General features: G+C 38.0%; 2 protein-coding genes across 4 annotated transcripts in view; one reads left to right on the plus strand and one right to left on the minus strand.

The window, feature by feature from the left end:
• Positions 1-11: 11 nt before the first annotated feature.
• p2rx1 (purinergic receptor P2X, ligand-gated ion channel, 1) lies at positions 12-10275 on the plus strand. Of its 3 annotated transcripts, XM_087807729.1 has the most exons (14): positions 12-168; positions 3064-3208; positions 3948-4019; positions 4162-4231; positions 5558-5645; positions 5742-5822; positions 6884-7025; positions 7103-7248; positions 8185-8275; positions 8348-8413; positions 8485-8580; positions 8895-8952; positions 9033-9073; positions 9146-10275. In XM_087807729.1, coding segments are annotated over exons 1-13 (1203 nt in total). In that variant the 5' UTR covers positions 12-22; the 3' UTR covers positions 9035-9073; positions 9146-10275. The 3 variants fall into 3 exon arrangements, with proteins under 3 accessions (XP_087663855.1, XP_087663854.1, XP_087663856.1); XM_087807728.1 differs by having other exon boundaries at positions 9033-10275; XM_087807730.1 differs by having other exon boundaries at positions 4162-4219; positions 9033-10275.
• The window catches only part of camkk1a (calcium/calmodulin-dependent protein kinase kinase 1, alpha a), a 43379-nt gene continuing 39355 nt past the window's right edge, over positions 10079-14102 (minus strand). The window contains exons 14-17 of the mRNA XM_087807727.1: positions 13646-13774; positions 13474-13577; positions 12984-13031; positions 10079-11521 (exon numbers count right to left, since the gene is read on the minus strand). Coding sequence (XP_087663853.1) covers positions 11449-11521; positions 12984-13031; positions 13474-13577; positions 13646-13774 — 354 coding nt within the window. The 3' untranslated portion in view covers positions 10079-11448. The remainder of the gene's footprint in view (positions 11522-12983; positions 13032-13473; positions 13578-13645; positions 13775-14102) is intronic.

Raw genomic sequence — 14102 nt, forward strand, 5'->3', positions numbered from 1 at the left:
AGACCCTCTTTGGTGTTTCTGAATGGAGAAGATGAAAGAGCAAATCACTAATGCCATCTCGGACTTCTTCTTCGAGTACGAGACCCCACGCGAGGTGTTGGTGCGGAGCAGAAGGGTCGGGGTCGCGTGTCGCCTCATCCAGCTCGTAGTCTTGGCTTACATCATTGGGTAAGGTCCAACTCTTTGTTGTCTAAACCAGCTTTGGCTTGTGACCTCTCAATGGATCATCTCAATGAAACTGAATAACCTTTTCGACTCTCCAGACTCATGTCTATAGGTTTAAATGGAGTTTTTTAACTCCTTGAACCCTTAACAACAACGTTTACCAAACAGGTTTTTCTGACATTAGCATTTGAATTGATAATGGAGTTAACCTTAATCATCAATTCCTCTTCAAGTTGAGGCAAGTGAATTATTGTAAACCGACGCCCTACGACATACTCGCGTGGACATGCAGAGGAATCATTTGGTGAAGTTTGCCAAAATTGGAGAGTCTCTTTTCTATCCCTCCCTGCATACATGCTTCTGGTTAGTTTGTTTCAGCAACTTTATGTGTGCTTGTAGACTCCATGGATGACAATCAAATGTCTCCCAATATGTGGACAAACAGTGAAAATATGTGTAACCTTCTGCTGTTAATGCTGCTGGTAAATAATGGAAGCATCCACACCGGTCTCACGGTCGCCCTGAGGTCAAAGCCCAGATAGAGAGCCCATGTTGTCAGCACAAGTTAGGGTCAGTGATGCAGTTATATAGCCGTCAGTGATTTTGTTAGTATTTTGCTCTGTCCATCCTATTGTGTTGTTCTAATGAATGTTGTCAATGTCTTTAGGACAGTCATTGGCTGATAGGTAAACAACACTAAGTGCAAGGAGCATTACATCATTACATAAAAAAGTTGGATCAAAACCACCAAATTGCAAACACAAGATTGAAACCAAAACTGAAATCACCCTTTAATGTTTTATTTCTAAATTACTTTAATCATACGTGTGGTGTTGGGAATAATATCATAATGGTGACTGGGAGGTTTTGCATGCAAATATTTATAAAGTCAAGTTAAATAAATGAAATAAAATAATAGCAAATACTCATAAAAACAGGATGATATAGAAAGAAACACAGCTTTATTAATTAATTCATATTTGACAAGAAAACATACAGGATATATACATAAATGTGTTTTGTACATGTGTGCAAAAATAACAGGAAGATAAATAAAATGTTACTTAAGATGGGACACCTGAGTTAAGGATTTCCTTGAGCACATTTTCCAACCATTCAGTGAAATCAGAGTGAATTAATCTGATTCTCGATCCTTGTTATGTGTTAGTGTTACAGTTGTTTTGTTAGCGTGTTTAATAAATGCTTCTACATTTGGCTGAAAGCCCAAAGAATCATAGCTGAACTAAAGAAGTGTTCAACTTAACAACATAAACGATCAAATGAACACGTCAACGTGAGCTGTTATATGTTGGTCAAGTAAGTGTAGAAAGATTTAGCTTTCATAGCAAATGAAAAAATATTTTCATTGTTTACTGACATCATTAAGATTAGGCATATTAAACTCAAGGTTTGAGGGCTACATCCTCTCAGGGTAACAATAATATGGCCCTTGACGCAATTTATGTGTTTTATCATTTACCAATGTCTGACCTTCATACAGCAGGTCCCATAATGCACTACATTATCTCCTTTTGAAATGGAACTTACAAGAGCCAGAGCAAATATGTACCCTGATTTGGCACTGCCAGTTTATTTAAAAAACAAATCACAAATCAGAAAGGGAAAATTAAACGATTTGTTTATCTCTTCTTAAAATAAATTACTTACTAGTAACTCTTCTCTTTTTAAAACACACAAATGTTTCTTGAACTCAAGTCTCTACGCAATTATCAGTAAAGAAGTTAATAAGGCAGCTATAGTTACTGATAATTATGACTTTGGAGTTAACAATACGCCAATCTGAACGGAAGGTTGTTGATGTTTTTGTCTTGACAAGAGAAAGACTAATCTCACATCCACAGTCTGGTGAGAAGAAAAGCTCTCAGCACATCAAGTGCCTTCTTCCCTGTTCCTTGCTGCCTGTCCCGACCGATAAAGATCTCAGTTCCTCTGCTGTTTGGGAATTTTCCGCCACTATTCCACGCTATATTCTATTAATGTGCTCCAATTTTCTGCCATTGCCTTTGAATCTGGACTAGCACTTATATAATTTGATTTGCAGATAGAGGTGGCGACGTAGAGCTCATCCTGCAAACGCTGCCTTTTCCATTCTTTAAGCTGTACGAGATGGTTCTGGTGCTGGAGGGCCTTCTATTGTCTTCAGAAGAATCAATTAAGGATGACACTGTTGGTTCCTTCTTTTACACATGGCTGACCAAACCTGTGCCTTCCAGGAGTTTCTTTGTGCCCTTTGATTAGCCACAGAGGTCAATATGGATTTTGGAAGGTTGTAACAGCAGCTTCATGCTGACTTTCAAGAATCATTCAAAGGGTCAGCCACATATGCCCGGGAGGGTATTTCAGGTCCGACATCATACAGCTTCATCCAGGCATGAGCCATTCTGGTCACCAATGGCGAGCCTCAGGCCAGCAGTTTATAAGCCAGGAATTTTCCCCATCATTTCTACCATTTGACCAGGTCTCCTCAGGGCACCCTCAGCTCAGAAAACTGTTTAATGTCCTTCAACAGGATGGTTATATTTGGTCACAAGGAGGGGATTTGTGACAGGGACTGTACTCCAGGTCCACAGAATGTCCTCTTGGTTCTCTGAGTTGTAGTTTTTGCAACTCAAGTGAGGAATGAATTTCCTCTCAGGAAGCACAATATAAACACTATCAGACCATTCCATCTCATCTATGCTCACTGTTGTGTTCTGCCTACACCCCTGCTGACCCTCCTCTTGTGTGTAGCAGCACAAAACTCTGAGAAAGCAACCATCAGATTTCTTCAAATGAACTCTCGTCCCCCGTTTGCCTGAGAGAAAAAAATCCCATCTCGTAACAGACGATGAGCTACATTTAATTCAGTAAAAATAGTTGGTGTTTTGTCAATTCCAGGTGGGTGTTCATCTATGAGAAAGGGTATCAATCCACTGACACGGCTGTCAGCTCGGTCTTCACCAAAATGAAAGGGGTCGGCTACACCGATGTTAACGGGTCAGAGAGAGTCTGGGACGTGGCCGACTACGTTTTTCCTCCACAGGTGAGTGGTCAAGTTAATATTTATCCAGTTATTGAAGCCACAACATGAACCTGATCAATGCGTGGAGACAGTAGCAGCTCGAGTAGGAAACCATCTGAACCATGAGCATCTGTTGCAGACAAATATAAATCTCACAACATCAAGGAGTCTTGTAAAAACAGAGCAAATATACCATCAAATAAGAAACTGAGGTCAAATACATTTATTAGTTGACACACGATGTTACTGGGGAGGCAGAGATTGATCAAACACTAGATCATGTTTGCTAGGAAGTCTTAGTCTCGGCTACAAAAGAACAATTATATTTAATAGCTGATATTTCCATATATGCAGCTAAAATACTCAACTGTCTGTCTACTATTATATTTATTTATTGGATTTAAACAAACTATGATAACTTTTTACATCACAGTGATACATGTAACTGGTTTTGTTTAAACCTGTGATCTGGCAAGATATCTATACTTTGATTGACATAAACCTGTCATTTCTTTTGTATTAATCGCAACCTTTTACATGTTGGTACTTGATTCAAATTTACAATAAGGTCTTTGACTAATTTGGAAATCTGTTTCTTAACTGAAACATTCCTTTGATAATTGTGCGTGTAGGATCACATTTGACATTTTCCCTATTAAAAGTGATTTATTTAATTAACTTTTTTGTGTCTCAGAGCTATTTTTAATAGACAAGACTGTAAGTAAGTAAGTAATCCATCATTTGTTCTCTTCCCTGCCAGGGAGACTCGTCTTTTGTGGTGATGACCAACTACATCATGACTGAGGGGCAGCAGATGGGAAAGTGTCCCGAGGTGTGTGAAACCATCTTGTTTTTTTGATCAAAGTAAGCTCAAACAGAAACTCATTGCAAGACTGTTTGGGTAGACACGCTATCTAGACCGTGACTTGATTTCTAGATCCACAGGTTGACTGCAACTCTTTTCTTTCTCGCAGTTTTCTGCCAAACACAAGTGCACCACAGACTCTGACTGTGTAGGAGGGAGTTACAAACGTACGGGACACGGTAAATCCTGGATGGCGTGACAGTGTGGACAGCTGCAGTCCTCACTGAGAGCCCGTTTGGGACTAACTGCCATCAATTATTACTAACATTTTGTCCTCAGTTTAATCTCAACTCAAAGGTTGATGACATGCGTGACTTTGACTGTACACTGGGATCAATCAGGTTTTGCAGTGTTTATTGAAAGGGCCTTGGCTCTTGGGAGCTGTTTTGGATGCATTACAAGCTCAAATACACACAGCATTGAAGCCACAAAGACAAACATTTATATAAGGCTTGAGTTTTTGTCTTGTCCGGCATGTGGAAAAAAACCTTACGGAGCTGCAAGTGCATCCTAGCAACATAGAAATATTGAGTTGATGAGATTAAATACACAGAGTCAGCAGGTGCAAGGAAGTTGACGGTTCAGTTGTGAAGCCGGATGTTGCAACCATACCTGCAGGAATTATCTTGATTTGATGCTATCTTGTGAGCTGTTGAGCACCGAGGATTATGTTTCTATTAATTTTAGTATTAAACAACCAGAAAATAACAAATTAACTACCACTCATTTTAATAACAACAAGTTGATTATATGTTCTTGGTCAATGACAGCCAGTCTCTTTACATTAAACAGATTCATAGGATTCATTATATTTATGTGAATTATTAAAAATGTCCAGATTAACAACCAGTGATCAGAAGAAGATTTGATCGCAAAGAGAAATCATTCAATTTACTTTATCCTTAATTAAAAAAATATAAAACGTAATCAATTAATATTTGAGAAATAATAATGTCATTCTTTATGTGAAACAATTTGAAACTATGTGATTGATTTAAAAGAGAGAGTTGACTTGATTCATGATTGGAGGAATGAAGGCCACACAAATAAAAGACAAACTATTAGCCCGAGACCTCATCTTTCAGTTGAAACAAATACATGGTAGACAAAGATCTGTCAGTTTCCGCACCATCACATGAACCTCGAGGTGTCCTGGTAGCCCCGCACACACATCACATTCTCAATGACCTTGGGTTTAGGGTTCATCAACGACCCTGCAGACTGCAGAGAACCATCTGTGAACTCCGACAGAAAAAAATATACGAGCGTCACTGATCACACAGTGAACGCCATGCTAAACTTAGGGCCTGATAAAGGAGGTAAGTAAGTAAGTCATTTTTATTTATATATAGCGGCGACTGTTCAGCATTTGCTTCGCTTCTTATCTAACATGCTTCTGGTGATGCTAATTAAAGATAAAGGGGATTAAAAGAAAAGGCAGAAAATGTTCAACGCGCTTTTATTTGTATAATTCACTTTCTTTCTAACTTTGTGTTGACCTCAAGGGCAGATGACCGGAGTGTGTGTGAATAGCACACAGACCTGTGAGGTCCTGGCCTGGTGCCCCGTGGAGAAAGACCGAAACATCCCAGAGTAAGTTTGTTGACATCCACTTGTGACTCGCTGTGCTATAACTTTTATAACGGGAATCATTTGATACTCATTTGTCCTTTGTGTGTTTACATCTAGCCCACCTCTGTTGATGTCTGCGGAGAACTACACACTATTCATCAAAAACAGTGTTACTTTCCCCCAATTTGGTGTTTCAAGGTAAAGAACGTTATAACTTATAAATATAAAAGTATTCACACATTTCATTGCAACAGAAGATCCTCTTTAAAAAGCCAACTTTAAGCCTTTTATTGATTTCAGTCCTTCATAAACTGTTTATGGACATTTTCGTTGATTAAGTTTACATTCATTCATCAGGAGAAAACCCAAATAAGTTAACATGAAAACACCTTCTTCCTCCTTTACATTACTTCAATAATCCAGATATAATTAGTTTATATTTTTGTACGTTCATCACAAGCACATGTAGAATTCCTTTTTCTAATGGTAAACTAAATAACTTTTGCAAAGACTAGTCGGTTTGGCAACAAACCATAAAAAGTTATTATAAAAGGCTGTACTGTGTCACATCAAGTTGAGTTTAATTAAACAATTACGTTTAAAACGGTTTAAAAAACTGTATTTAACTGCACATTGCACATTTCCGTAGAGATAAATGGTTTGACACTGATAAACTGCAGTCAGACCTTCAGCACATCCACTGTGCTTCTTAGATTATTAGATTAAGTTCTTGCTTATCTTTAGTAAGCAAACTGTAAACTTCCTTCGGAAGTTAGTATTTCATCATCTTAATAACTGCACTGGCTGTGGTAAAATGACAGGACATAGTGAAGAAATCTTGATATTTACTATCAAAGAAAACAGATAGAAATATGAAGAAATGTAGTAAAAACTGTTCATTATAATATGAATCATTTACAATTTAATTCTTATTATATATTTGAAGCCACAGGTATTCTTGTTCACGTACATAAAACTTTAACGTAATAAACTGTTTAACCAAGAGAACAATCCATAAATGTATTTGGAAAATAATAGAGCTGTAAAAATGCCAGTTTCTCTTCATTCTGCTTCTGTACTTGTCGGCCAGAACTATATTTACTGGAAAGTTTTTTCATAGTTCTAACACTCCTTATTATTTATGAATGAAACTAGATAATTTTGTTTCAAGAGGGCGTTATTGATATAGTCTTTAAAAAAAGTCATACTATTGCAGCAAATGTGTTGCCAAAACCTCAGCGGCTGCTTGTCTCTTACAGGAGTAACCTGGTGGAAGGAGTTGACGCTGAATACATTAATAAATGCCTTCATAACCCCCAGACCGACCCGCTGTGTCCAATATTCCGACTGGGCGACATTGTTAAAGAGTCTGGCTTTAACTTTGAGTTAATAGCACGAGTGGTGAGTTCAACAGAACTGAACTGAAGACTGAAGTTACCTTGAAAAGTCGTTTTAATCAGGTTTTGTTGTGATGACAGGGAGGAGCGATCGGTATCGTGATCGAGTGGACCTGCAACTTTGACGTGGATGTGAAACACTGTAAACCAATATATCGATTTCACGGCTTGTACGGGAACCCTGCGGAGACAGACAAGGCCAGAGCTTCAGTCGGGTACAACTTCAGGTCTGTCACTCACAGGTGTTTTTTATCATGATGCTACTTTTGTGATGTTTTTAATGTACAATTTAATTATAAATGAATCATGGTTGAATTATGTCTGCTTTTATGTAAAGCATCTTGTGAGTAATGGATGCTGTTAAGGTGCTAATATAAATAAAATGCTCATTATTATTTGCATCATTGAGCAGTGCTGCTATTGAAAGGGACCCATAATAACTACATTTAACATAAACCATTTATTTCCATCAGCTGGTAACAATAGGCTACATTTAAGGGTAAAGCTGAAAACTTGAACTCAGCCAATAAAACATTCATAAAAAAAATAACGGGAAACTTCAATTAAGTAAACAATTGTAATATTAGTGCATTTTTTCAACATTATATGATTACAACCAATTTTTCAAAAGCCTTAAGAATTCAGATACAGCAAATAAAATGTTAAATCAAGAAAGCATTTATCTTGATAATTTTTTTTTTTTAAAAATGCATTTTTAAAAAAGAGGAAACCTCGGCTAACAACAGTTTCATCTTAAGGTTTAATAGTGTATAATAAGTATAACAAAAGAATAATCATAAAAAACATTTCTGACACTATTTTAAATCCCAGTAAAATGTGAAGGAGTTAAAAGTTTAGCTACAATAGTTAGCATGTTTACCCATAGCGTTTTGGGTGGATATTCATGTGTTTTATACAACTGTAACATAAAAAAAAGAACGTTACAAAGACAAATTTGTGATTAAAGTGATGTTAGTTACCTTTAGAACGATTTGTCTCTGAAATCCTGTTCTTGAGCTAAGCTAAGCTAAGCATAAGCAAGCTAGGCTAACACAAGTAGCATTAAGCTAATGTTGGTGAACAAAGAAGCCTCCAAGTTCAGTCTTTGTATATGAATAAATATGTACCTCGGTTAAATATAATGAAGTACTTATTAATTCCAGGTACGCCAAACATTACGTGGAAGACAAGATACAGAAAAGAACTCTTATGAAAGTGTATGGAATAAGATTCGATATCATTGTCCAATCGCTGGTGAGTCACATTTAACGTTCATAATATTTGTATGTTTAAAAGAAATAATATAACTGTGTTTATTTATGACAGGCGAGACAGTTCGATATCATCCCAACATTAACTGCCATCGGCTCAGGAGTGGGAATCTTTGGAGTGGTTTGTGACATGTTTTTGGATATTTTGCTTTAAAAAACGATTATATGACTGAACGTGGTTTGTCTGTGCAGGCCACCGTCGTCTGTGACCTGGTGCTGCTTTACGTTCTGCCGAAAAGGGAATTTTACAAGAACATGAAATACAAATCTACAGAGTTCCATAAGGAGGCGAGTTCTCTGCAGGGACTGCAATAACGTGGTTGAACACAAGAGGGCAGCAAAGACAAACAACTGGAGAATCACGACTCAACTTTCCATAAACGCATGATCATTTTTCTGTCATAAAAATGTTTTAAACATTTACATCACATGTTATAGAAGTTATCAATAGGCTATTTACAGTAATACAATTATAATCCTTAACATAGAGAGTTAAAGGGGGTTAAAATCTCACACAGTTGTAATTACAAATCATTTATTTTAACGATTTGGAGGGTTTCAATCACAGATTTAATGTGCGTGTGCTTCTTTTTGTTTTGTAGGATCCAGAATCAGAAGCTGGCAGCTGTGAGAACGAAATAACGAAAGTCAGTGATCCATGTAAGAACATTTTGGCTGGAATTTTTTTTTCAATAAATATCCTTCAGGATTTTCACAAAATGCTTTTATTTCCTTTGCAGAGGCAACAATGGTGTGTGTACATATTTTAAAAGTCTGGAAGGTAATTCAAGCTGATTCAACACATCCCCGAAACGATCCTCGGGAAACTGATCCAACTCCCTGCTGTTGTCAGCCATTCTCAAGCAGTGTCTTCCATCAACACTTCCCGGGAAAGCTTCAGTTCCAGAAGAAAAGCGGCTGCATGTGGGGTTGCGTGCAGTCAGGTTTGCTTAAGGTGTGACCTTCACCTCCTCGCTCTGTACAAAGATCGTCCTCAGGTTATCAGTCACTGTCCAAACATCATGTTGATGTTCCACCGACTCATCCTCAGAAATCCAACAGAAGACGTGCAGACACAAAGCATATTCCCCTCTCTGTCTCACGCTGGACCTAATGTCCTTTATTTCTCTGAGAAGGTACAACAAAAAAAAAACACATGCAAAAATAGCTTAAATATATATAATATTGGTACATATTTACATGGCAACGACTGCATTCCATTCAGATGTGCCATGCTTCGGTTTATGTACGTGCAAAATACATTCATAGATTTACGAGACGTACAGCAGCACATGACACACTGGACAGATGATATGAAGACACACAACAACACCCTCTACAGATATGTCTAATCGTCATAAGGGGAGCATCTGACGGTTCGTGGGCATCACAAAGAATAAAGCACATTTACTCTCACCACCTCATCTGAAAGGTTTTGCAGACATTTGGATAAACTCTGATTGACATGTTCCTTAAAATGTTCCTGTTGTCTACCTCCTGGGTTCCTGGGCCACATGAAGGCCCTGCCCGGTCCCATGACCACAGAAATAACCATGTATATGTATTTATTTTTCACCCAACTCAAATGCAACAAGGAACTATAAATCCCTGTCATGCAAGAAAAGAAGTTAGAAAACCTTCAAACCATGAACATTCGTCATCACAAGACAAAAGCGGAAGATAAGCTACAGGTGAACTTTCACAACAGTAGTTTGAAATGTAAAGTGCATTTTTTTAAATGAATAAATACAACAGAGAGCCTCAGCCCTTCAAGGACGAAGAGGTGAACAATTAATACAATATTTAACACACGACTTCCCCTGAGAAATAAACCAGAATGAAACAAACTTCTGCCAGATTTGTGATCGTGAAACAGGGCAACAACAAAAAGAAGGTTTTACATTCCAGCGACTCCCGTACATCTCTCAAGGACGACTTTTGATGTAGAATCAGTGAATGGAATAAAAATGTTGGCTGCATGAATCTAGTTCTCCTGACATTTAAACGCTCTTCCACCACGACAGCTGCACAGCGGCTCCGAACATTTTGCCACTTTAGGAACACGCGATTTATAGGGACATGTTGACCATTATTTCTATTTTTAAATGCAAGTTTTATCTTATGTTATTTCCCTTGCATTGTCAACTACCTATTACGAGCCGTGCTAGAATGGAATCAACAAAAGTCAGCACTAGAAATCAAATTCATCTTTGGTTTTAAGATCACAGGTTGGCAACTGAAAGCAGCTAAAAGATAGTTGGCACAAGAGAAGCAGGTATTTTCTATTGGCAAGACGTTTCACTCAGAATTTGACAATAGCTCAGAATTGATCAGGTCACAGTTACAACTCAAGCAGACACTTCTGCCTCCTGCTGTCTGGTTGAGCTCATTGCTATTAATGATATTTCACATCCTGAATGAGGCATCAAATTATAAAGATAAAATCAACATTTTAGTTAAAAAACAAATGTATGTGAGTGATTTTATGATACGCCACAAACACATTTTCTTGGTTAGTTAATCCATTTTCTACAGTTAATCTGTTAGAAATAACATGTTTGTATCTTTAAAACATTTGTGAGTCTTGGATATTGAAAGTGCTGAATCAGCAGCCGATAGTGATGACAATTATTCTGACCACAAGCAGATTAAAAAATGTTAAAAAGCGACACTTTTTTTTATGCTTAAAAACAAAGGGTTTCCTTGCAATGTGCAACAAAATGTCCAGATTTCTGTTTACATAGCTAGTCGACTTCTTAATGGAACAACAACTTTTTTGGCAGATTTGAAAAAGTGGTCAAAGAACAAACCCCTGAAAACTCTACTGTCACCTTAAATATCTTAACAAAGACGATTGGGCAGCAAATGGGAATAGATGGAGTGAGTAGATAAGAGGATTAAAACAGTGAATACGGAGGTACTTCCTCTCTTGTGCCATCAAAACACATTTAAAAACCTTGTGGAACCTCTTCTTTACAAAGTCTTAGTTGATTATTTCTACTTCTACGTAGCTCAACAATGACTCCTCACGCTCTTCCAGGTAAAAATAGTCCCGCCTCACAAATGTTCTTCTCCCCCTCGAGAGTTTCAACGTTGCAGAAGAAAAAACCTTGTGGGAGTGAGGAGAGATAAATGTGTCACGTATGCAGGAGAGACTCAGGAGGAAGGTTCGTCCTCGTGCAGGTCCTCCAGCTCTCCTTCTCGTGGTCCGTCTCCAGTGCTGCTCTTTCTAAAAGCAAGCAAAGTGAGAGCATGCGTCACCGTCAACCTTCAGTTTCAACAACAACAAACCTATCCTGTTAATTTAGCTGTAACTTTTCTGTTTTATATTGAAAATCACAGTGAAGAAAAAAACGTTTCATATGTATATAAACATAAAATACATTTCAGGGAAAGTTTTTTTAAATCAGTTTAAGGTTGAGTTTTAATGCTCCATCTTGTCCCTACCCCTTCACCCCAACCCTTCGCCTACCCCTTTCCTTAAAAACAGAGTGTCAAGGTTTAAATTGGGACCACATTTATGCATTTTGTTGCTCACTTGCTTCACCATGGTCACAAATCCGCACCATTTTGGGTAAATGCATCATAGCCCTCTGTTTCAAGTGTGCCTCCGATCTCCCTCGTTTCGAGTGCTAGCTGACCCTTTGTCTTACCCCTCCCCCTTCATCTAGTGGAGAATTGGGAAATGCGTCTCACAGGCACGATGGCAACGGAGGTGTAGGGCTGAGATCGAGGGCTAAGACGAGAATTGGAACGCAGCCATATTATCAAACATTTAGCCATGTGACCTCATTTTAGAGACATTATTGCAGTTCCATCAGAATATTGAATGGTTGAATTTAACATTTCAAATGTTTCAATTTAACAATTTATGTATAGAAAGGTTGATTAATTTTTTAGCAATTGAATATCAAAAAAGGAAAACTTTAAAAAAAAATTAATTGGTGGTTTTCAACAGAGTTTGATATTCAGCCAGTCATACGACAGACAAAAACAAAACATTAAATGATTAAACAAAAAGATTTAACCTTTCAATATACAAATTATTGAATTCCATTATTAATTTAAAACAAATTTAACACTTCTATACATAAATCATTTAATTTAATTATTCAATAAAAACAAATTAAACATTTTTATATAGAAATGATTGAATTCAATTCAATGCTAAAACATTGTACACATCAACATATTTCAACAAAAAAGAAACGTTAAATTCAACCATTCAATATTCACTCATAAATGCACGGCATGAATTGGAATTTATTCAAATTGCGTTCCTAAGCAAGGACTCTCCAAACAATTCAAGTAAGGAGCTAAATGAGGAATATGAAGTAGGAAAATTGTTCACCAAAAACACAGCAGCAAAGATCAAGAGAGGATCATTGACGACAACGACGACGACGACGATGAAAATGACGAAGATGATGACGATGATGACGATGATGATGACGATGATAATGATGATGATGACAATGATGATGATGATAGTGATGATGATGATGATGATGACGATGAAGATGACGATGATGATAATGATGACGATGATAATGATGACGATGACGATGATGACGATGATGATGACGATGATGACGATGATGATGATGATGATAATGACGACGATGATTATGATGATTATAACAATGATGATGATGCTGGTGGTGTTGGCGGGGCAGACGGTGTGGCATTACCTGAGTGAGGGGTGGAGTTTTAAAGAGGGCCGCAGAGGCCACAAGTCCCTGCAGCGGATTGGGAGAGAAGACGAGAGGTCACAGGTGAGTGGGATCTCAGGAGCTGAACTCCTTTTTTTGCTCATGAAGTGATCCAAACAAGTGGAAGGACAGACGTGGAATGAAGAGGAATACAAGTAAAAATAAAAGACCTAAAATGTAACTAATACATACATTTAATTTGTTTAATAAAAACTACAACTAGCATTTCATATTCTGAGGCTTCAGTAGAGTTTATGATTAAACATTCCGCCTCTCCGCTGTAGCAGCAGAGGTAAAAACAAGGCCAGAGAGCCCTTCAGAAGCTCCGATTAATTCTCCCTCCATCCTTCCACTCTCCAGACAGACGCACAAAGAGATCTATGCTGGAGCGACAAAAGGATGAGCGATGGTGCTATGGAAACAAAGAGCGTCGGCTCCATGAACCCGCTGATGTCTGTGAAGGTCTTACATGTGGAGGCTGCCCGGCGCTGACATGGAGCGCTCCTCCCTCCTGCTGGGACACTCGAACGGGTTGCTGAAGGAACGCTTTCTGAGCATGGCTTTCACCAAAATCTGGAACACACAGAAGATGCTAAATAATAACTGTGTGTACAGTGAAAAAAAACCAAAGTGAATCTCACCACAGCTGAGAGACGGGGAACAAACTTGACCGAGTTCTGGATGTCCTCCTCGGTCACCTCCACCACCGAGCAGTGCTCCTCCTCCAGAGGCAGCGGGTCTGTCCCTCCTCTGGTCACCCAAGGATCCAACTGGAACAAAATTAATGATTCAAATAATCCTCAATAAATGAGTCAACTACTCCAACACATGTGCGCAGATGAGAGCCTGCTACGAGGCGGAACAGAATCGATCACATCGATCAGTTTGATTGTTTGAATTAGCTTAGCAGCATGTTGTTGCACTGTGGCTAATATAGTAACTTATATGGCTCTGCATTGAGATGAAGCAAATTTTAGTGAGAAAAATGGATTTTGCTTACTACCTCTAGGGCCAAGACTTAAAAAGGTTTTAATCTCAATGGAAAATGTCCTGTTTTAAAAAAAAATAGCAATACTATATATATACTATAATAAGCTA

This window comes from Callionymus lyra, chromosome 14 (genome assembly GCF_982586985.1).
Source record: "Callionymus lyra chromosome 14, fCalLyr1.hap1.1, whole genome shotgun sequence".
NCBI lineage: Eukaryota > Metazoa > Chordata > Actinopteri > Syngnathiformes > Callionymidae > Callionymus > Callionymus lyra.